The sequence below is a fragment of the Neomonachus schauinslandi genome, chromosome 2 (assembly GCF_002201575.2).
Source record: "Neomonachus schauinslandi chromosome 2, ASM220157v2, whole genome shotgun sequence".
NCBI classification, from domain to species: domain Eukaryota; kingdom Metazoa; phylum Chordata; class Mammalia; order Carnivora; family Phocidae; genus Neomonachus; species Neomonachus schauinslandi.
The window spans coordinates 78,612,256-78,636,955 of record NC_058404.1 but is presented as its reverse complement, the minus strand read 5'-3'; the positions used below and the strand labels follow the sequence as shown (position 1 = coordinate 78,636,955).

Here is a 24,700-nt window from a genome sequence, read left to right as displayed (position 1 = left end):
CTTATATTGGAAGGTACAAAGTGGCATTAGGAAAGTACCAGAAGCAATTTTACTTATTTATCTTCTACTGAGCCAATCATAGAGTTAAGGAAAGAGAAAAGGGGGTGGCAGGGGAGGAAAGTCTGAAAAAAATAAATTGATTTCAGTATCGTACAAATTTATTTTCCAGGAATCAGTCTCCTGCTAACAGGATCCATTTTTTCCTATGGGAAATACTCTTCCCCACTGTTGGTCTAGGTAGCTTAGGTTGGCCGACTCCAGCCAGAAGGAGCCTGTCAGATCACTGCATTCCCAGGTCACTGTGTTTGGTTCAGAGAAGAATGTGGGAGCCAAGTACAGTCTTAGGAGATTGAACTGGGGCCTTCTATAAGAACAGCTGGGAACAGAGAACCTTTTTTTCATGAGGTCCTGGTGGCTGTCTCATCACCAGGAGAGAACCTGGATGAGAATAGAGCCAGAGCAAAGTGAAGGGGGAGAGGGAATGGGATTGAGTTCTAACCACCTGGCTTAAGACCTCGGCTTGTCTGAAGCCAAGCCTACACTAGGGCTTTAGAGTTATGTGAGCCAATGAATTTCCACTGGTGTGTATGTCAGTTTGTATTCAATTTTCTGTCACCTGTAACCAAGAGCCCATATCCTGCGAAAGAAATACAGAACTCCCATTACCAATTCAATGCTGGGTTTGGGGACTATTAAATAATTAATAGTGTAAATAATGTAAAATCATGTAATATTAATTAAATAACGCAAAATCAATCCCAGAAGCACAGAAATAACTACTTGGTCAGCTTCTGCATCTGAAACTGAAGACATATCCTCATGGTCACCAGCAAAACAAAGATGAAACATTCAAGTCCTTTCCCCTTAGGTCTCTGAAGCACTGATTCGTTCCCCCGAAAACTGTCCCGAGAAATAAATCTACAGGAGTCTTAATGTGGAACTCCTTGGTGAAATCAGTGTCAATTATGCCAGTAAACGCTGCTCCTAATAGCAAAAATTCTACACTTTACCCAGTCATGTAGTCAGCATTAATAAAACCATCTGGACTAAGTCTGATGTTAATTAACTGCTTGTAAGTGAGGATGGAGGGAGGCAAAAACAAACTAAAAGACTACTTCTCCTGAGGAAGTACAATTACTTGGACAGAAGCAAAAGCTAGCCTAAATACACCTACAGAATTGTAGTCAGAGGTTTCATTTAACTTCCTGGTTTGGAAAACCTTCAGTTAGAACAAAGATAGGACTTTAGCAGGGACCTGGAATCTGGAGCAGCTGCTAAATGAAATTATTCTGTATGGAATACAACTTAAATTACAGACAGGATTCTGATATTAATGTTTTAATTTGCCACAAAGACATATATTTGATACAGAAACACAGAGAAGACATGATGCATTCCATGTATGCCTAGTAAAAATGCTCTTGCACATCATGCAAATTAAATTTATGGAGAATTTTTTTCTAAGGCTCACTGAAAAACAAAGACAAACAAGCAAAAACAAAAACTTCTTTTTGATTGATCGCAGTTCCCCATGTCAAATTCTGCCCATTAAATACTGCTCAGTGGAAAATCTCCAGGTGGTTTTTAGGTAAGACATTACTACTATTTATCACGGACAGACTGCCTCAAAAATGTTTTTGAATTATTTCCCAATAATGATTTAGAGTTAACTATGCAAGTAAGCTACACACTAGGAAAGGAAATGTGTAAAAGGAACACCCACATGAACATTTACCTTCCACTGCTCTTTTGAAGAACACTTTGCAGCTGCCACAGGTTACTACCCCATAATGACATCCTGAAGCCTCATCCCCACACACCAAACATATTTTGGAAGGTCTTGAAGATCCAGTAGAAACACTTCGTAAAGAAGAGCTGAGGAGAGAAATAAAGATTTAAATAAATACATTGCAGGAGCACATGTGATATGCTGTATAGCTTAGCTCAAAATTTGTCAATATTCATGGTTCCATAAATGAATTCAGTATCTACTGGTCACACAAGCGACTTAGAAAATGAAGGTAAAACCCTATCAGTGGAGGAATGTTATCCAGAATTCTGTATAGCAAAGCAAAGCCTTTTCTCAGTACCAAGAAATAATAATCACATATATACTTTTCCTCCCTACTTGTTTTTTTTAAGGTTTGGGAGAACTGACAATTATTATTATAATTTTTTAAAGATTTTATTTATTTATTTGACAGACACAGAGAGAAAGAGAGAGAAAGAGAGAGAGAGAGAGAGCACAAGCAGGGGGAGGGGCAGAGGCAGAAGCAGGCTCCCTGCTGAGCAGGGAGCCCAATGTGGGGCTCAATCCCAGGACCCTGGGATCATGACTGGAACTGAAGGCAGACACCTAACGGACTAAGCCACCAAGTGCCCAGGGGCCCCTCCCCCTATTTTTGAGAAAGTTGACCAGAAAATATTATTTGCATTCTAGGTGGCAGGGAAGAGAAGAATCCTGAGCCGAGTCATCAGGGAAGTATTTTTGGTATCAAAGAACTATTACCGTACTTTACTCTCTTCACCCAGACTCAGATTATGCATCTCAGTTATGCCAGATAAAAAAATTCTCCCATTTCCAAAACAACCCACTAATTAAAATTTAAAAATTCTTGCCTCTACTGCCAGCAATTTTATCCCTTCAAGCTTCTGCATTTTTTCATGTCACCCTATTTAGGTATATTCAAATCACTACATTTTGCTTACTAATTTGAAGGGACACAGTCAATACTTAAAAAAAAAAGCCACATATAGTAAATATCTCAGGTATCTTTCTGCTAAGAAACTGAAGGGTTCTGGGCATCAGTTTTTAGGGACAAATGTAACCCTTTAAGCAAAAAATCTATATGAACACTTTCAAACGGGGATCTTCTCATATATATTGTGATATATATTACACTGCCAGTTAATGGCACAGTTTAAACAAAACTGTTTTAAGGAATCCCAGTTCAGCGACAGATGTGTTCTGAGCAGGCAAAGAAGGCGATGTTACTCATTCCTAGTCCTCATGCATTTACTGAATACCTACCTGCAGGTCCTGTGCAAGGTCCTGAGGAAATAAATAACCCAACTCAGTCTCTGTCCTTCAGTTAGTGGGGACATGAACTATTATGGGAGTGCTATGGTGCAGGGTAGTATGGAGGCACAGACTGGGAGGGTGGGGAAATGCCTTGGGAAAACCTTCCCAAAAGGTGACCACTGAACTGAATTTGGAAGCACAATTGCATGAGAGCCAGACCAAGAAAAGGGACGGGGGAAGCAGAAAGGGCAATGGCTAGGAGAAATGCCAGCTGGACATGTTCAGAAAACTGAAGAGACTTCTTGTATGTCACCACCCTCACCTTGCTGCCACGAGATCTGTCTCCATGCACAGCAGGCATGTGGGGGGAAAGACTCAAACATACTAAAAGGCTAGAATGGTTACATTACAGTGATGTTTTTTCTGTTTTCCCAATTAGCTAAAACGTAATAATAATTCTGACCTGGTAATTAAAAAAAAAAAAAAAGGTCTGAACTATTTTACCTATGCTCTCACCAAAAGCAGGAGAAGGAAGAAAATATTCAGCTGCTGCAACACTGCAGCATGACTGACTTTCTAGAAGACGACTTCTTAAATCAAGGACTGAAACAATATTCTCCAAAGCTGTTCCTCCTTCTGAGAAAAGCGCTCTTTGTTATTTTTATTAGTGTCCTTTGACTTCTTTATGGCATTCAAAACATTCCATTTCAGCACCAGTAACTTCTTCAGCATATTAGCCAGTGAAACTCAATCCACGCTCTGTCCGACTCTCTTATACTTTATAGGGAAATCCCTCGACCTCGTGAACAATTAGAATGTAACTTAAAATTGTCATTAACATGGAACTGCTTTTTCACAACTACTAGCATCCTTGGGGCTTGTATTTCACATTTTTGAGAGCCTTGGTCTTGGTCCTCAAACTTAATAATCTCTTGACTTCAGTTTTTGTAACTCTCTTCTATCCAAATTCACTTTCTCTGTGATCTCTATGCCCAGGACTTCCAAATGTTTATCTCCAGGCCAGACATCTCCCTGGAATTTCTGACCCATTTATCTGACTGCCTGATGAGTCCATTTGAGTGTCTGAGGTGCACCTCAAACTTAACACGTCTGTAAGTTTGCTGATCTTCTCCCTGCTCCTCCTACAGACAGTCATTTCAGTTAATGGCAACTGTTTGGGCTGAACTGTGTCCTATCCAAAATTCCTGTGTTGAAGTCCTAGCCCCTAGGACCTCAGAGTGTGACCTTTTCTTGGGAATAGGGTAATAGCTGATACAATTAGTTAACATGAGAGCATTCTGGAGTAGGGTGGGACCCTTATCCAATATGACTGGTGTTCTTATTAAAAAGCGGAAATTAGGACACAGACACAGACAAACACACACACACACACACACAGGCAGAATGCCACATGAAAATAAAGGCAGTGATGCTTTTACAAGCCAAATAACACCAAAGATTGCCAGAAAACTACCAGAAGCTAGAAGACAGGTATGGAACAGATTCTCGCTCACAGCCTTCAGAATGGAGCAGCCCTGCCAACATGTTAATCTCGGACTTTGGGCCCTCAGACCCCTGAGACAATACATTTCTGCTGTTTAAGCCACCCAGTCTGTGGTCCTCTGTTGCTGCAGCCCTGGCAAACTAATACAGCAACTTGGACTCATCTCTGACTCTACTTTTTCTCCAATCTGTTAAATTCTATTCACTTTGCCTTCAGAATACATCCAGGTTCTGCTCACTTCCTGCGCCTCTTCTGGAACCAGTAGTCCAAGCCATCAACACCTCTTCCCTGAGATTTGCAGAAGCCTTCTAGCTGATCTTCCTATTTCTCCTTGCCCCCTTCCTTCCCCTGTATCCAGAATGATCCTTATTCACTCCTTTACTCAAAACCATCCAGGGGCTTTCCCTCTCACTCAAAGGAAAAGTCACAGTTACCCATGTGACCACAGAGCCAGAATCTGCCCTCCCAGACTTCCCTAACCTCTTCTGCTTGCCTACACCACTTCAGCAACACTGGCCTCCTCACTAGCCCCCAAGCCCACCGTGTGTGCTCCCACCTCAGGGCCTTTGCGCTTGCTGTCCCCTCTTCACCTAGATATCTATAGAGTTCCCTCCTGTACCTCCTTCAGGGCTTCATCCAAATGTCACCTTCTCAGTCAGGCCTACTCTGACCATGCTACTGAAAATGCCCCCTTCCTCAGGACCCTCTATCCCCTTTCTGCTTTATTTTTCTTCCTAGAACATATCACCATCTAATATACTGATTACTTTACTTCTGTACTGTTTATTGTTTTCCGCATCCACACAAGAAAGTAAACTCAGTAAGAGCTGTGGGATTTTCTTCTGCTATTTATCATTGTGTCCCCAGTGTCTGGAATAGTAGCTGGTGCAGAGCAGGTCCCCAGTCAGCACTTGAATAAATGAGTGATTTCAAATAACGGGCACTGTCACAACAGGTATCATAAAACCCACCACATCACCAATTCTAAAGTCCTACTACACTCCTTATATAAAGGAATGAGATCTGTTTTTAACTGTCTTGAGAGTGAAAAGTATGCAGTGGAAACAAATTCAGAGAAGTTGAAAGGGAAATGAAGGGGGGGAGTCGGAGGGAGAGACGAACCATGAGAAACTATGGACTCTGAGAAACAAACTGAGGGTTCTAGAGGGGAGGAGGTGGGGGGATGGGCTAGCCCGGTGATGGGTATTAAAGAGGGTATGTACTGAATGGGGCACTGGGTGTTATACGCAAGCAATGAATCATGGAACACTACATCAAAAACTAATGACGTAAGGTATGGTGATTAACGTAATAAAATTAAATTAAATTTTAAAAAGAGTCTAGCATTAAAAGGACAGATTGTGAAATCCAAATTAAAACAATTTTCTTTAATTATAAAACTAAAGCAAACATGAATTATTTTTCCCTCGTGCTATCAATGACATAAGAGCAAATTTGCCTCTGCACGCCTCTCACAGCCCTCGGCCTCCTAGGCTTCTGTCACACTGTAGTGAGCCCCTTCTCCTTAACACGCCTCCTCTGTTTTTCAGAGTCCTCACTTTCTAGATCATCAGTGTAGCTTTTCTTCGGAGCTCGACCCTTGGCCATCTTTTTTTCTTATTTCTATACTTTATCCTTTATTGATCTCATTCACTCTCCCAGCTCCCACAGCTCTCTTGGTGAATGACTTCCCAAATCTTCATATCTGTGTCCCATCGCGCTCCCCCATGTCCAACTGCCTGTTTTCACTTCCTTACATAACATCTCTACTTCTGTATTCTATGAGCTTCTGGAAGGGTCCTGCCATCGGCGAGCCTCCCAGGATGAAACCTCCCTAACTGTCAAATCTAACGGTTACCGGGTCTGCTCTCTGGCCTCAGCCTCAATGCCTGCTGTGAACACGGTACCAGCCCCTGTCACGCACTTTTGAAGGGTTCCTCCCTGACACCAGCCTCTCCTCCCCCCAACTCCTCCTCCAGTAGCAAAGAAATGAATTTTCCTGTTTAAGAGTTCTGACTGTAGGACTTCCATCGCCCCCCTCCCCCACCACGAATGACGACCCTGGTAGGACAGCTAAGTCCTCTTTCCCCTCCCAACCTCCCCAGTAGGCCCCCTCATGTGCCCAGCCTCCTGCCGGCCACACGTGGGCACCCCTGCTGGTGTGCACACCCCGCTTCCTCTCCCCTGCTACCACTCCTGGCAATGCACCCATCCTTCCAGGGCCTCGGTGTTCTTCCAGCCGCAAGCACCCCTCGCCTTCCTCCTGAGTCACTGCAGCACTTGGCTACCCCCGCCTTTCAGCAGTCCTCACTTCCGGCCTTACATTAGTGACCTGCGTACTTATCCTAACCCTTGAGGGCGAGAACCTTGCCCTGTGCATCTGGGCTCTCTGCTGCCATTAGTGCAGGGGTGCTACTATTTATTGAATGAATGGAATTGCACTCCTAATCTCATTACAGTAGAACATAAATTTCCAAAAGGTGATCGTACAGAAGGTAAATTAATGGGGCCAAGGTTATAGGTTCAATTCCCATGCGGTTCATTTAGCTTTGCACAGAGGAAAAGGGGAGGGGGGGAACATCCAGGGACACAGGCTACTCTGAAAAGCTCAGTCAGCTGTCTCACAAACATATGCATTATTAACATAGAAGACAGGCCACAAAGAGTAGATGGGTCAGGAAAATGCTGGTCTCTACGGACACTCTATCAGGCCATTATCTGTGAACCTGAAACGTGGCACATGTTGGGAAGTATTAGATGTAGTTTTAAGCAATACATCGGTACATTTTAGAAGGGGGTGGACAGAGAAGGAAAAGGAGAAAAAAGAAAGCAGGAAGAGAAGGACAGAGGGGCAGACCTTGAACTCACTTCTTAGACACCGAGTGTTATCAAAATACAAAGCTTTTTAAGTTGATTCTGTATGTCAGAATTCAACTTTATAGTATAGTCTATTTACTAGGCAGCTGCATAGGCTGTGAGGTCCAGACTGCAGGGCCAAATATGCAGGGGCAAAGGCAGGAACAGAGGCTCACGCTCCAGTCCTGGCTCAGCCATTTCCTGGTCAAACCTTAGCAAGACCACCTCTCCTCTTTGGACCATAATCTGCATCATAACAAGGTTACATAGGAAATCTCTAAGATTCTTTTCAAGATATTCTTTTAAGACAAAGGTGGATACAAAAGATAAATGGGACAGCCTGTCCTGATCAAGTTTTACACAAATCAAATTTCAAGCTCAAATTAAGGACAATGTATTATACACTACAAATAATCATCATTTGATCTAGATCAAGCATAAAAGCAACTCCATGTAAAAACGCATTCTTTCTAGAACAGCTAATCACATGGCACTTAAAATTTTACATCTACATGATTGCATCTCTGCTGATTTTGGTTAAAATTCCTCTATAAATGTATGCATTAAAATGGTACTCTACCCCCTAAAAACCATTTTAATATTGACAGGTTGGGAAAAACTACCCAAACTGATAATTTTTGGTCTTGGTAATCAAAGAAACATTGTTCACAAAAAGAAGTTTATAATTAACAGACAAAGGGAGTTAGTTGTTCATAGGATTTCATACAAATGTTAAAATACTATAAAGAAGAACACATGAACATTATCAGTGTCTCTTTTAGGGAAATACAAGTAAAATGCAGCTATTTTTAGTACCAAAAATAATAATTCTAATGACCCAGTGAAGAAGTTGAAGACGATAATCAAAGGTTCAAGATGCATGCTGATTTTGGTGACATTTGGAAGGGGATACACTAGCCAATCATCAAAAACATTCCCTGAAATGCGGGATGTTTAGGAAGAAGCAGTAAGAAGCTATGTGAGAAAAAATGGATTTTTAGTGATCAAAACATGACTGAAAAACAAAACAAAACAAAACACAACATGACCGGAGAAACCAGCTCACTGAGAAACTGTAAAGTACCATGTTGTTCCAGGAATTACCATATGTAAAACTATCTTTCTCCATCTTTATAACAATTACAGAACAACACAGTAGTGATTAACCCACTATTCAGTGAACTGAAATTTCTTCATATGAAAATACTGTCTCGTTTCTTAAACTCAGTGTGAATTAAACAAACCTATCTTTTTTTTTTTAACTTATCTTTTGTACTGTCACTTCATCACATATATGCTTCCAGCATCACCACCAGTTGCTAAAAAGAACTTTTCCATGTGTAATCAACTCTAGTATTCAGCCAGCTATCTAGAGCGGGGTGAGAATTTTGAGGAACATACAAACAATACTTCAATAAGCATCCTTGTATCTGAACATGCTGGTGTGTTTAAATCACTCAGTAATTAAGCAATTCACTGAAGGCCTTCCATAGGCACCACTGTGATGAATAAGAGAGAAGGTTCTGTTGCTGTGGAGTTTCTATTGTAATAGAGAGACAGTACAGAAGTAAGTGAACAATTGCAGAGAATGGTAAGCGCTAGAAAGAAAATGATAGACTGAGACTGGATGGGGTGGTGGAGCATAGGATTCTTTAGAAAGGTAGCCTGAGAAGACATCTTTGAGGACACTGAATGACAAAGTAGCCAGCTATGGGAAGACAGGACTGACTGTGACATGTTCCAGAGACATGGAGGGCACCGTGGCTGAAGTGCAGGCAACAAGGAGGGAGGGGAGACAGGAGATGGGATGTAAGGCCCCAAAGGAGGACAGAGAAGGACCGCATGGGCCTTGAAGGCTACGGTAAAGAGTCGGAACACTGTTCTGAGCCATCAGCAGTGAGGTGAATATTGACGTGTTTTAAGCAAGCAGGGAACATGATCTGACTGACACTTAAACACCTCACTGTGGCTGCTGTGTGGAGAATGGACCGGAGGAGTGGCTGGTTTGGGAATCAGGGAGGACAGCAAAGGAGACCCAGTAACGCCCCAGCCAGGGCACGATAATGGCTTCTACACGTTAAGTAGGAAAGATGTTGAGAAAGGAATCTTTTTTCTTTAAAGTAGATAGTACTGACAGATTTGCAGAATAACTGGATGGCAGTGCTGTTAATATATAAGATAGGGATGAAGGGTAGGTGGGCGGGGTAGGGAGAGTTTGTTTTGGATCTGACAGTGGTAGGGCAGTATTGGTACCTTATATTCTATTTTCGTAAATAATGTAATAACAATTAATTAAATGATAGTTTACTCATAGGAAAAACGGGGAGTGCCTTATTTTACTCAATATATGTAAGACTTCTAAGAACAGTGACATATCTTCAGTGTTATTTAAATTCTGGTGATAATCAATCAGTGTTACTGTAGGATCTACAATCCTTAACAGCGACTGCCATAGTAGTCAAACTACAGATAATTCCACTTTTCTCTATTATATTTTCCTGTACTACTTTTAATTTATATAAGCAGGTAGAACACTGGTAAGCAGCAAAAGGTTTTTAAAAATATACTATAAAATAGTGGTACTACAATAGCCATATTGTGTATTTAATGCATGCACTGTTTTGTGTGCATGTGGATTTAAGTATTTCTTGTAAGCATTCTAGTTCCTTTCATGTCTGTGATAAGCAAGTCGGAAACAGCCACATTAGATCATTAGAATAAACAATCAGAGATTCAAATATATTTTTATATAAAAAACACTGAATCTAAAAAACATAAGTTTCTGGAGAACACTCAAAAAAAAAAAAAACCTTTCAAGAACATAAATCAACCTTTAACAACTGGTTTACTAAAATGCTAAATTTACCCACACATAAAATATGCCAAAAAAACCCCAACACAAAACCTTTTTTGCTATTTCTTCTTGCTTTGATAAACATATATTTTGAATCATGATATTTAACCTGAGGTATCTCATTCTAGTTTCCTCATTATCTAGGGGGAATATTTGGGAGTGATTCTCATGGTACATTTTCCTTTATGGTGTTATCTTTGATGATAAATGAATCATTAATGTTTGGGGGGGTAATTCATCTCTAAATAGGGTTCATCCTCCTAAGTCACAATTCATGATGCACCACAGACAGGAATTTAAAAAATTGGTATATCTTATAATCTCAGTTGTGTGAAGGTTATAAAGTTACCCAACACAAAAATTCAAGGATATAATTAGCTTGGAAAATGAAAATTTAAAGCGCAGCTATGGCTGTTCAGTCTTTTCCAATTTACTTTTTTGTTTGTTTTCATGATAATTTATACCATTAATAATATTAGAGTGGCTCCATTTAATGTGATATGTATTTTCTACACTCTAAATTTCATTTAAATGAAGGAAATTTGCCCATAAAAGACTTAAAATCATAGTCAAGAAAGCATAGCTTCAGCATAGCAGAAAAATATCTTGATATAGATTTAAAAGAAAAAAAAGGTAGAATTATTTTGGATCACAGTAAACTGAAGCCCACACTACTATACATAGAATTTCATTTTATAAATAAGGATCTATGTTAGAAGGGCATTTGAGTAACTTTTTCTCCTTAAACTATAGCTAGACAAATAAGCATTTGATCAAAATATGCAAAACCTATTTTTGGAAAATAGGCAAAAATATTTAAATCTAGATTAAAATGTATTTTCTAACAAAACAAACAGTCAAATGTAATTATAGACCACTGCATTATTAATGAATCATTTTAATCAAATGATTTTTACTAAATACAAGCTATGTGAAAGGCCTTCTGAGAATACAAAAACAAATGGCTTCTACTCTCAATAAGTTTAAAATTGAGTAGGGTAGATAAGACCTGGAGATTGGTAAATATTGAAGTACATGATAAGAGTCATCCATGGCTTAAAAATAAATCCAAATTGAAAAATGAGCTGCACCAAGAAAAAAGTCCAGACAATGGCAAAATGCACTGGGATCCAAAGTCAAGGAACACATTCTAGAGATAAGCGTGAAAAATGGCCCAAATCATGGAGGGTTTCTAACACTAGATTAAGTAGTTAGAGATGACTGTAGGACATTGAGTTAAAATATCTGGTAGACAACTGAAAACATGGCATGGAAAATGGAGGTGGGTACAAAAATCTACCATGTTAAAGGTCAAAATAAAAGTGACTTGATTATGATTTTTAATGTGTACAACACAGACACTGAAAGCAAAAAGATCTGATGAACTGGAAGAAAAGTAAGAACCACTAGATAGTACAAGCACAAAAACCACATTCAACAAAAGCAAGGGTGGAACATAACTTGAAAGATAGGTTATTTTTTTAAAATATTTTATTTATTTGACAGAAAGAGAGAGCAAGCGAGCACAAGCAGGGGGACAGCAGAGGGAGCCCATCGAGCAGGGAGCCCAACGTGAGGCTTGATTCCAGGACCCTGAGATCATGACCTGAGCTGAAGGCAGATGCTTAACCAACTGACCTACCCAGTCACCCCAAGATAGGTTGTTCTTAGAGAGCAAGGACTCTAGATTTTAGTCACAGAACAATGAATGAATTCACCCAAGGAGAAGTTGAAATGAGGAGAAAAGGTCACAAATGGAAATTACAGAAAATGAACACTTCTGGTCAGGCAGGAAAAGACAAATTCAACAAAAACCGGGGGCAGGGGGGAACAGAAAGAGGAGGGAAGCATAAAGGCAAGGTAACGCAGACGTAGCATCAAAGGAAGGAGCACTTCAATGGAAGGTCAACAACGTCAAATGCCACCAAGAGAACAAGACTTAAGGTTGACCACTGGGATGTTGTCATGGTTGACACCATTGACTTTAGTGATAGTCATTTTTATGCATATATAAAACACATATATAAGCCATACTGAAGCAAAAAGCAGTCCACACCTTTCTATTAAGGAGTTTCCAAATTCAGGGACGTTGCCCTTCTCACAAAACCATACCTGGTAGTACAATACACTTGAGTGTATGTGGAGTCTCTAAAAAGACCTAACATCAAATCATCTTCAGAAACATTTATTGAGCATGTATATGTCAATCACTGGTTGCCAAGACAATGACCAAATATATGTGCTAAAAAAGATGCCTCCACATTTTATTTTGCCTCTGTGATCACTGGCATATGTGAGTGTATTATACATCATAAGTTAGTTATCTAGAATCCTCTGGAAGGAAAAAATAAACTTATCAAATCATCTGTGGGTCAGTACTTTATAAAGTATGTTTTAAGGAGATTACCTCTAAATGCTTGCTTGAGCGTATAAAGCGTGTTTTAAGATTACTACAAAACGCTTGCTTGAGTGTTTTTAATTACAGTAACTTTGCTTTTGAAACATACTATATGTAGTACACATGATTTAACTTTTTCCCCTGAATGTTAACTACCATTATGTTAAGATGCAGACTTAGATGCAGACACAGATGGAACAAGAGACTGAGCACTAATGGGTACTGAACCTAGCTATGGACCTTGAACCTGAGTTATGTAGAAATGACTGATCAAAGTGTGTTCTGTTTACCACAGTTTCAAAGAGATGATGTAAAACATGCTTCATCATGGCCTTTCTGTGCAGTAGAACATGGCTTCTCTATAAATTTAATTAATGAGTCAAAGCTCCAAATTGCTTTTTCCCTGAGGGGTTTTTCTTACATTCTAGAAATAATCATTTTCCTTGCCGCTGGTATTACCCTCTGATTCACCAAGTCAATTCCACTATCACTGCTATGTAAGACTCGGACATGAGATTACAGGGGCTTTTGTAAGAACTCACAACCTCCTATTATATCTGCCTTATCCTAAGTTTTTTGACATAGGATAAAGGGATATCCTTCATTATTTCATGAATGTACATGTGATAGGTTTACAGAAGCTCACTCAAAAATCTATAAATTAATGACAGCATGACAGTACTTTTGCTGACATGACATCTTGCCATATTTACTTCAAATCTACTCAATATCTGACTTTCAGCAGAGTTGGCACCCCTCAAAATATTAAAATTAGCACCTTAATATGATATCAAAGCCCTAAAGAATGGTTATAATTAATGGGATTAAATAAATTCATTAATATTTCAGTTTTTAAATAATCAATGAGGAATCATTTGAGACAAAAAATTGGAAAAAAGTTCCCAAGTAATAAACTTACTTTCTTAGGGTTCATTCTATAATTTTGAAATAACATTATTGCTTTCTGGTCAGCTTAATACTCTGAGATACTCTTTCAGTGAAAGTATAAGGACTCTATCAGAAAAAAAAAAATCTTTCTTATTCCCACATTAGCTTATAACATGTAAAAAAATATGTCCCTTTCCAAAACACTAGTGAGCTTTTCTAGTCATCAGGGGTTTTCTTTATGGAAGCCTACAGTATAACCACACACAAAAAGCAACCTTGTCCTTATTGTGCTGAAAGGCAGCGTGACTTGTACCTGGATCCTGTCGGCAGGCATCAAAAGGAATGATTTGGTCAGCACTGCAAAATGCTACTCAGGGGATAGACCAGCCTCACTGGTAAGCTCTGAAAATAAGGTGCGCGCGCGCACACACACACACAGACACACAGACACACAGACACACACACACACACTGAAGAGGAGACACATACACACACATATATGCAAAAATCTTCTACAGTGTCACCATGTGCTGCCCTTCACGTATTTTTCATTAAGAATTTTTTGAGAAGAAAATAGCAGAGGCGGGGCACCTGGGTGGCTCAGTCAGTTAAGCATCTGCCTTTGGCTCAAGTCATGATCCCGGGATCCTGGATTCTGGGATTGTGGGATGGAACCCCATGTCGGGCTCCCTGCTCAGCGGGGAGTCTGCTTCTCTCTCTCCCTCTGCACCCCCCCACTTGTGCTCTCTCTCTCTCTCGCACTTCCTCTCTCAAATAAGTAAATAAAATCTTTAAAAAAAAGAAAATAGAGGCTTTAGGTGGGAACAACCATAGGGCACTGGTCAGAAGGTTTAGATGACTGAGTCTGCAGAGAAATTCAGAGACACCTTTTCTACCTCATCCCCATGCCCTTCAGGAATGATGAATCAATGCTGTTCTATTCCAACAGTTGCCCATGTTCCTCATAGAACTAACTCCCTTTTAAAATTCTCCTGCTCAAGCACAGGATTCAGCCATATGAAATAGCTGTTTTTCAACTGCTTTTGACCTGAAAAATCTGGAATTTGTTATGGTTCCATATAATGCATTTCTGGCCTCTGGCTTTAATGATGAAACCATAGGATGGCAGTTCAAACTCAATAAAATGATCATTTACTATTATGTGGGTAACAGCACTCTGCTAATAAGTATGGCGACCCTAGGCCTTCAAGGTAACACTGAAGTACTGGGATGAAGTTAAATATTGGTTATCCCCATCCCCAGACTGCTAAGTTCCCTTCCGTTACCACGTTCTCCACTCCACCAATTTGGGCTAAGATTTAAAAATCTGTTGTTATGTACTTTTCTTAATTTTTTCTGATCAATTTTATTACTTTTACTTTTAAGTGAAAATGCTAGTTTTTTCTTTTTTAAAGAACTTTAATAAACCAAACTGTATGCTCATTTCCTGACTTGGCATGAACAGAACAATGACAGAATCCTGAGTACTTTCTTTGGGTCTTTGTTTTTCTTAGGGTTTGAAGTTTGGGGCTGTTTCTTTGATTTCCACCCTCTAAAAATATTTGAAGCCTAAGGCTGCAGGAAGGCTGTTCTTTGGTTAACTAAGACTGTTTGCACACATATGTGCTAACACACAGCCACTGAATTACTGCATTCTATATGTAGCCAACACGAGGGTACATAAAAACACTGTATTTATTTCATTAGCTACCATCTTTCCCAGATATTTTGCACCCTACCCTATACTTAAGGAAAAATCAAGGAAAAAAAATCTCCCAAATACTCTGCCTCTTCCTCCTTTTCTCTACCTCTTTCTCTTCCTATCTCTGTCCCACTTCCTCTTGCCCCAACTCCTCTGGCTTTGAGAAATAAAGCTACGACTAAAATCAGAGGTGCAGGTATATTTGGTCCCTATTAGAGCAGACATTAAAATTGTTTTAATATTTAATTTAAATTAAAAGGGCCAGTAGTTGGGAGTGGAAGAAGGAAGAACTAGCCCACTGTTAGGCTCACTTACACCTCCTTCCTCACCCTATCTCTGGTGCTACTCTGGTACTAAGGAATAGGGATAGTTACCTCCAAGTATCTCTCCAAGCCTATGGTTGTGTGCTATGAACAACTGTTTTGCCCCTCTTTTCATTTATTCAACTCCATTACTGAGTACCTAGCATATGCCAGACACTGTTCTGCCTTTGACACGTATCAGCTAACAAAATACACTAAAATCCCTGACATCTGGAGGTCATTTTCTAGTGCCAGAATGGAGATGGAAGGCCCAGCGGTACAGACAAATCTCTACTGGAAAATAAAGAGATGTTAATATATGTATTAATTTCTGAAATATTTTCATATTATTCTCTCTTAAAAAATATATCAAGTCTGCTTAAAATAGCCCTTTCTCAAGGCAAGAAAAACTAAATGACAGTTCTAGATTCAGTCAACTCAACATGACTTCTATTTCTTACAAATGAGATGGGAATCACAGAGATTCAAAAAAGTATTCCCAAGAGTACTGAATCATAAACAGGATTTAGATACATACTTCTATTGCTAAGTCCTGGGTGTGTGTGTGTAAATATCCATGGCATTACTGAAGTAAACATGCCAGTCTTTCCTTGCTTTCAGTGAGATGTGGTAGTCCTTCAAATGAAAAGGTACTCATATTTACTACTGGTTTTAATGCCCAATGTAATCACCTTCCAAGGGTGCAAAAATCTGTACTTACTAAAGACAACTGTTAACATCAAAATTTCCCTGACGTTCTTAAAAGCAATGACAGAAGCTTTTCTTAAAAGCAATGACAGAAGCTTTTCTTAAAAGCTTTTTATAAGTTAGGCTTTTCCTTTTGGAACAGATCTGAGAAGAGATGAAAAAGGTTTTTAAAACAAGGCAAATGGCATAGATATCAAAGCAAATAGGACATTGTTTAGTGGTCAGAAGTAGTTCCAGTGGGGTTTGTGGGGGAAAAAGGATTTGTGTACCTATGAATAGTGATGAAAGATGGTGAAGAGGTTGAGGAAGGAAGGGCATTCCTTCAGTTGTAACTGACAAGGCAAGAAGTGGTATAGAAGTCACTTAGATCTACCTTGCTTCAAAAATGTCTTCCTGCCTTATACTGCTGCCAGATGAGAAACAGGACAGTCAACTGATACCAACCTGATAACCTACAACCAAAGATATGAGACTGGCCTTTCTCTATTTTATTATATGGAAATACCTAAAATACAATGTACTAAATTTCCTATGTTTAATTTCAGTGTCTCAGAACTAGGACTGCTAGATGTCCTGACTTGATTTCAAGGACACTGCATATGTCCTCTATTAAAACCATATGATCAACAACTTGCTTGCAATATAAATTTTTTTGTAAAGATTTTATTTGAGAGAGAGAGAGAGAGAGCAAGAGAGCACAAGTGGTGGGGAGGGGCAGAAGCAGACTGCCCCCTGAGCAGGGGGCTCAATCCCAGGACCCTGAGATCATGACCTGAGCTGAAGGTAGACGCTTAACTGAATGCGCCACCCAGGTGCCCCTGCAATATAAATTTTGAAATCTACACCAATATTCTCCTTCTAGTGTTTGAAACACTACATATACTATATGCACTCTCCAGCAGAGAGAGAGTAATATAAAATATTTCCACACACAGGGAACATAATGCAAATGTGTGAACGTACATGTATTTCTACCTAGACAAATTTCACCATGCTTTAAAGGATATGGTCAGCAGTATCATTTTTTTAATATAGTAAAATAATGTTCAGGAATCAGATGGCATCTTGACCTTTCCCCTCACCCCTTAATTTAGTAAAACTTATCCAAACTGATAGTTTTTGAAGACCCAGAAACGAAAAGGAGTAGGCCTCAGAGGTGCTGTGATCCCAACACACTGAGCAAGAGGAAAAGGAGGCAACTTATAAGAGCCAACATGGACACCTGAGAAGGGGCTGAGACAGGAAGGTGGTCAGGAAGCCAAGAGAAGAATGAGAGGCAGAGAAGGCACACTGGGAAAACGCTGGGCAACCTGCTAGGGCCAGGAAGCGCAGAGATGCCCAAAGTTATAAAGGAAAGGTTCCAAGTCAACAAGGCCCTTGGAAACAAGGTAACAGAATCGGGGCCATCTAGGCAGAGGCAGAGGGCCAAGCTACAGAGCAAGAGACAGGTAGCTGGCCTCGGCCGGGTTACTGAGGGGTAGACATAGATAACAGTGTTGGGGGTAGATAAACCTGGAAGCTCTTCTCACCCAAGGAGTCCCCCTGGCTTGTTCAGGACACTGAAACCCTACCCTAGGCTTTGGGTGTTGCCCAGCCCAGACCCCATCACGTGCAGAGAAAAACCGGCCAGCATGTTCAATACAGATAATAGAAAGCCAGTTCATGGGAAAAAAGTAAAGTTAATGCAGGTGAGAAAGGAAAGGGAGAAAAATAAACCTTTCAAAAAAACTAGGTAGCTGGAAGCAGCATAAACTTTCCGAATATGGTAAGTGTTTTAAAGGAACTGCTGTTGAGAACAGATGGTGTTCAAGGAGACAAACGGCAATTTATTGGAGTCCTAGAAAGGTGGATATATACAAGCTTAGTCAGAAAAGTTGCCTAAAAATGGCAGGCATTTCCAAGAAAGAAATGGGAAAATAATGGTAGAAATAAATTTATGACGGAGGGAATATGGTTCTGAAGTATGCATTTAAGTTCACAGTTTATCTTCTGAGCAGAGAAGATTATTCATTAGTTGAAATAATTGCAGCCATGCTAACCGGAAAGATCATTAGAAAAATGATAAGTGTGAGAAATTAAAGGTAGGGAAAGGATTTGTTAGGACAGGAGAAGGAGTTTTCTACCATACACTTGCAGGGTTGGAAAATAATTTGTTCAAGTCTAAAATTAAGCTAGAAAGTCTTGCTTACTTTTATTTTCAAAATTTAAATAAAAAAGAGTTGACAAGGAATTCTATTTTTTAATAAAGTATAAAGCTAATCTTTTTATAAACCATTTAAAAATATGAGATATAATGATAATAATTGATATTGTCATGTGCCATTCGCACAACTAATAGGAAGAAAATCTGGAGTTTCCAAGAGTCAACAGATACCAAACAACTCTGAACAAATTTCTAATTCAATTTGTAATTCCTGAAGTAGGGAAAAATATTCCATCATAGGCTTATTTAAATAAACATAGTAACTATGATTAATATAAAATGTGATTGTCATAAAAATGGGATAATTTGTTTTATGAAATTTTGTGATACTACTTGAATATTACTTATAAATTCCCTTTTTTCCCCTTAAAACTGGTATTAAAATCATTCTAAAATATACAGAATATAGTGAATCTAATGGAAGATTTTTCACCTCAGAGCCTTAGGATCCTCACTGTGAACATTTTAAGGCAGGCTTAATATGTTTGACCTAAGAATATTTCTTAGAATGGGAGGCGAGGAGAGGGGGGCATGCACCAGGCAGGGGCATCACAGGAGTGAGGTGCTATTTTGCTGACGATTCCCTATTAACTACTTGAATTTTGCATAAAATTAGTAAGTGCAGGTTCTGATTAATTTAGATATATTTAACTGTGGGTTTTTGGAGTGTTTTTAAATACGAGTCTGATGTAGTTGGTCTTGTGTACATTTTACAGATCTTGAAGTAGACCCAGAACATAGTAACAAAAGACCACAGACAGAAGAGTTTACTCTTATTACTCAGTTGCACAAAGTTAAGACCTTGTGTAAGAGTTAAAGGAATAATGGCAGTATTTACTCTTATTACTCAGTTGCACAAAGTTAAAAGACCTTGTGCAAGAGTTAAAGGAATAATGGCAGTATTCCTGGGACAGGGATTTCTTCTTCCTAATAATAGGCAGAGTCCCAGCAAGCCATACCCAAAACTAGATAAAGGACTAGAGTCTGGTTGTAACAACAGTTCCATTAAGGTGTGTATTTATCAAGTGGAGCTGGATGAAAATAGATGAGTATGGGACCCTCCCTTTCCCCACAATCAGTAATAGTAATCGGCTGTTCCTGAGAAAAACATTTCAATCATTCTTAAAAGTGTACCACAACTTCCTACTGTTTGTTCAAGAGAAACTTGGGGTAACACCTCACAGAGGTATAAGGGAAGGCAACAGTTTCACTCTTTTTCTTTTACATGACTGAAACAATTTATAACATTAATACCATAACCTAGTGATAAATTTCTCTTTTATATAAATAGTTTCAAGAGTTTTGACAGCTTTTACTCTAGTTAAAATAATTGATTACATTTGTTTGCATACTATTTCAAGCATGGTTGAGTCTCAACCTACTGTGTGTTCAGTGACTTGATAATACCATTTAGTAGTATTTGTCTCACTTGACCTTTAGAAGCAAAGTTTCAATTTATAAAAGGAATCAAAATATCATAACTATCTTCTGTAGTATACACTAAAAGTTAAACCTTTTAGGGGAACCAAATCTATGGTAGCAACTTGAAGATCAGCATCACCTCATTTTTTTTTGATAAATATTAGCATAAAATCCTACAAAATGGGATATTCTAATAAAAGCTTAAATTTCAGCTCCAAAAAAAATTCAAGTCTGTTACTTTGTGATATTAAGCAAGATAATGAGTACCCAAAGAGGACATTTAAAGACTATTAAAACGATATGAATCATCACTGTATAGAAAATAATATGCCTTGGAATCCTCATGGCTATGGGTCATCCTCACAGGCACATGAAGTACTACATGATTTTAAATATTATAACACAGTGTCCAAATCTCTAACAAATTAATCTACATCAAAATTATATGTGTTCTTTTATTTGTGCTGTGAAGTTCAAGTGAATAACAGGAAATAAAAGTTTTACAAATGGTGCCTGAATTTAAAATAATCCACACCTCCGGAAGGCTGCTCCCATTACCTACACCCCACCCAGCACTCATGCCAGAAATCTGCTAGCTCTGTGGCAGCAGCCACACTAGTCATCGGGACCCAAGGCCAACAGCCAAGGCCAAGACTTGGGAAGGCAGGAGACAGACAGCTCGACATCTACAGCACCTCATGAAAGGAAAACCCATACTTTTGGTCTCCATATGAATTACCTTGCTCGGAGCCAAAGTGTGTTTTCTAAAAGGAAAGGAAAACAGATCCCTAGCATCCAGAGATGGAACCCTGCTATGAATAACATTATTTAGTTAAGAAACGATCTTTCAGGAAATGTTTCAAAGGAGTTACAGAATTAAGTTTTGAAATACAACTTGTTTTTTAAGTTGAAGACAGCTTGCATTCAGATTTGCTAAATGATGTGTAAGATTTTCAGAGGATCCTACTCTGATTACAAATAACTTAGGAAGACTAAATATGAACTGATAACCATAAATATAAAAACATATTTTTAAAAGTTTTGTATAATGCCTGGATCTCCCTTACCTAAACCCCAAACCTTTCATCTCCCAAAAAAGCCTAATTTTTCTTACAAATTTGTCAGGGAAATAACTCCTTAAGAAACTTTATCTGGTAAGAAATGCACTGAATTTTTAAACTTAAAATACATGTATACACACGTACATAACATACGTAGACTAGTATATCTCACGCCACATTGCTACTTAAAAAGTGTGTATTCTTTAATAATAAGAACTACTCATTTTTTTTTTCAACATTCTAGTTTAAGAAACCAATCTTGAATTTTGAGACCAAGACCTGCCAAAGGGAAAACAAAATTCAAATAGCTAAATCTCACCCTAACATATTGAAGAAATTTTTCAGAAATTGTTATTCTAAAGCAAAATAATAAGTGATTAAATTAGACAAATTTGGTAGAGAGAATATTAAATGAGCATAATCTTTAATACCTTTTCTTCCTGTTATTGGAAGTGCTGTAACTATCAAAAATATGCATTTTATGCAAGGTTTATGTAAAGAGAAAATACACTCTAAAAATTCATGACTAACAATTCAAAAATAAAATATGAGCAAAGCTAAGCCCTAAGTCTTTCAGCTCTATTAACCAGAAGGGTTCAGAGTCTTTTCAGAAAAGCAATGCATATGTTGACAAATTTGTATATAATATGCACCTATTATCCTTGATGTAGGACGAACTAAGAATTTAACTTGATTTAAATCAAGCATTGCATTCATTCTTTACCACGCTTTGTAAAGCAGTAATTTTAGCTGGCTTCAAATTGATAAAAATATCTTATTTTTACCTTAAAATAATCTGTTTACATCAGGAAAAATAAAAACTTAATAACTGTAGATAAACTTATCCTTTAACAGAATTCCACTGAGTTCCTACGAGAGAATAAATCTAGTTTTCCACAACTGTTCAAAGAGATTTTAAGGCATAATATCTCCTCACAATTTTTCTGAAGTGCACTTTTTACTAACTACTATCAGAGTTAACATGATCCTAGTCCCTGGAAAAATAAAAATAACTTGTACAATTTTTCAATTTATAAATACAGTTACCTGTTCACTTAGAAGAGTTAACATGGAAAGAAAGTTATGAGTAATACCAAAAGGATGTCAATTATAGCAAAGAAAACTCTAATGCACTTCTAAATACAGGCATACCTTGTTTTAGTGCACTCTGCTTTATTGCACTTTGCAGATATTGCGCTTCTTACAAATTGAAGGTTCAAGACTTCAGTGGAGGAAGCAACCGCAGACGTGGTGGAAATGGCAAGAGAACTACAATTAGAAGTGGAGCCTGAAGCTGGGACTGAATTTCTGCGATCTCATGATAAAACTAACAGATGAGGAATTGCTTCTGATGGATGAGCAATGAAAATGGTTTTTTGAGATGAATTCTACTGCAGTGAAGATTACTGAAATGACAACAAAGGATTTAGAATATTCCATAAACTTCGTTGATAAAGCAACATCAGAGTTTGAGAGGATGGACTCCAATTCTGAATGAAGTTCTACTGTGGGTAAAAAGACATCAAACAGCATTGCATGCTACCGAGAAATCATTTGTGAAGGGAAGAGTCAATGAATATGGCGAATTTCATGTCTCATTTTAAGAAATTGCCAGAGCCACCCCAACTTTCAGTAGCCACCACCCTGATCAATCAACAGGCATCAATGTGGAGGCAAGACCTTCCACCAGCAAAAAGATTATGACTCACTGAAAGCTCAGATGATGGTTGGCATTTTTTTTCTTATCAAGGAAGTATTTTTTAATTAAGGTATGTACTTTTTTTTTTTTCCAGACATAATGCTACTGGACACTTAATAGACTGAGGTATAGTGTAAACATAATTTTTATATGTACCGGGAAATCAAAAATTCATTTGACTTGCTTTATTGCAATATTTGCTTTATTGCAGTGGTCTGTAACCGAACCTGCACAGTATCTCTGAGGTCTGCCTATAACAAGGGGATAAGGCTTTCAGATATACTAGGCCGAAAAGTGTTGTATATCAACTCATCTAATTAATTCTGTTTTAGAGCATGTATATGTATATGATATTTCCTCTGGTAAACTCATATTAAGGTAAGAGAAACAGATTCATATGTGCATGAATTCCCCTTTTATGATAATTTTGATTGTTAAAATGTGTTTGAGAGAAGGGGTGAAGGCTAGTGGGGAAAAACAATGAGCAGAAGGAGAAACTATCTGAGTCCCAGGCCACCTGTGCTCCCTGGGTCAAAGCTGCAGGCACCTGCTTGAATCATTTCCTTGAGAATTCCACTGAAACTCTGTCACTCCCTTCATCTCCCACTAATACTTCTTTCTTTCTTGCTCCCCAGCTCTCTAAAATCAAGATGTCATGGCTTTGACCTCCCTTCTGTTTTCTCTTTTATCCCCTTGTTTAATTACAATCCCAAAATGAAAGGAAACAGTCTGTGACACTAGCCAGTTAGCCCCATGAGGAAAAAGTGTGTGAAAGATGAAAGAAGGCATTTTTTATTTTCCACCATAAAACTAGTGCCTGTGGTTATATCCAAATACAGGAATAACTATTTGAACTGTAGTAAACTATATTTAATTGAAACAAAAGTTTCAATTCATTCAAACATCATCAGCACATTCTACAGTTTTACATATTATTGTAATTACTCTGTATCCTTTCTTAATTAAAAAAAATGAGCACTATATGTACACTTACACACTTTCAGTCATTACCAAATATTTTTATTTACATTTTCTCTTTCACAGTTATGAAAATTCAACTGCAAAACATTCAAATACTCACTATGTATTTTAAGGTTTTAAAAATCAGTGTTTTCTGAGATATGTCTTATACCTTGTGCTTTCTCACTTTAAGTCCCAATCTTTGCCCTAGGTTTCATTGTTTCTTATGCCTTATGAAGAGATGTGTTCAGTATCAACATTCTTGGGATTTTCATTTTTTGTATTCTTTTTTTTTTTTAAGATTTTATTTATTCTTGAGAGAGAGAGAGGCAGAGGGAGAAGCAGGCTCCCAGTGGAGCAGGGAGCCCAACGTGGGACTTGATCCCAGGACCCTGGGATCATGACCTGAGCCGAAGGCAGAGGCTTAACCGCCTGAGCCACCCAGGTGCCCCAGCACTTTTTATATTCTTTCCACCTCTCAATTCAGTATAACAAGCATTCAATAAGTATCTATGCTTTGTGGAGCATCATGCTAAATGCTTTGGGAAATGTAAAGATGATTCCTGTCCTTTCAAGGAACAGGGAAGCACAAATATATGTAGAGATAGCTATATATAATATTTATTGATGTTATTATAGAGAAAAATGGTAACACGAGAATAAAATAGGAAGAGATTAATTCATTTTAGAGGCAGTAAAACTTTAGGTGGGCCTTGAAGTATAGGTAACATTTTAACATTTTAAAGTGTTCATTAGGGGCGCCTGGGTGGCTCAGTCGGTTAGGCGACTGCCTTCGGCTCAGGTCATGATCCTGGAGACCCAGGATGGAGTCCTGCATCAGGCTCCCTGCTGGGGGGGAGGGGGGGGAGTCTGCTTCTCCCCTCTGACCCTCCCCCCTCTCAAGCGCTCGCTCTCAAATAAATAAATAAAATCTTAAAAAAAAAAAAAAGATTGGGGCGCCTGGGTGGCTCAGTCGTTAGGCATCTGCCTTCGGCTCGGGTCATGATCCTGGAGTCCCGGGATCGAGTCCCGCATCGGGCTCCCTGCTCGGCGGGGAGCCTGCTTCTCCCTCTGACCCTCCCCCCTCTCATGCTCTCTCTCTCATTCTCTCTCTCTCAAAT

General features: G+C 38.7%; 1 protein-coding gene across 1 annotated transcript in view; it reads right to left on the bottom strand.

Moving 5' to 3' along the window:
* The window catches only part of NR3C2 (nuclear receptor subfamily 3 group C member 2), a 330,651-nt gene that overhangs the window by 161,780 nt on the left and 144,171 nt on the right, over window positions 1-24,700 (bottom strand). Inside the window, 1 exon segment of the mRNA XM_021698802.2 lies at window positions 1,736-1,875. Coding sequence (XP_021554477.2) covers window positions 1,736-1,875 — 140 coding nt within the window.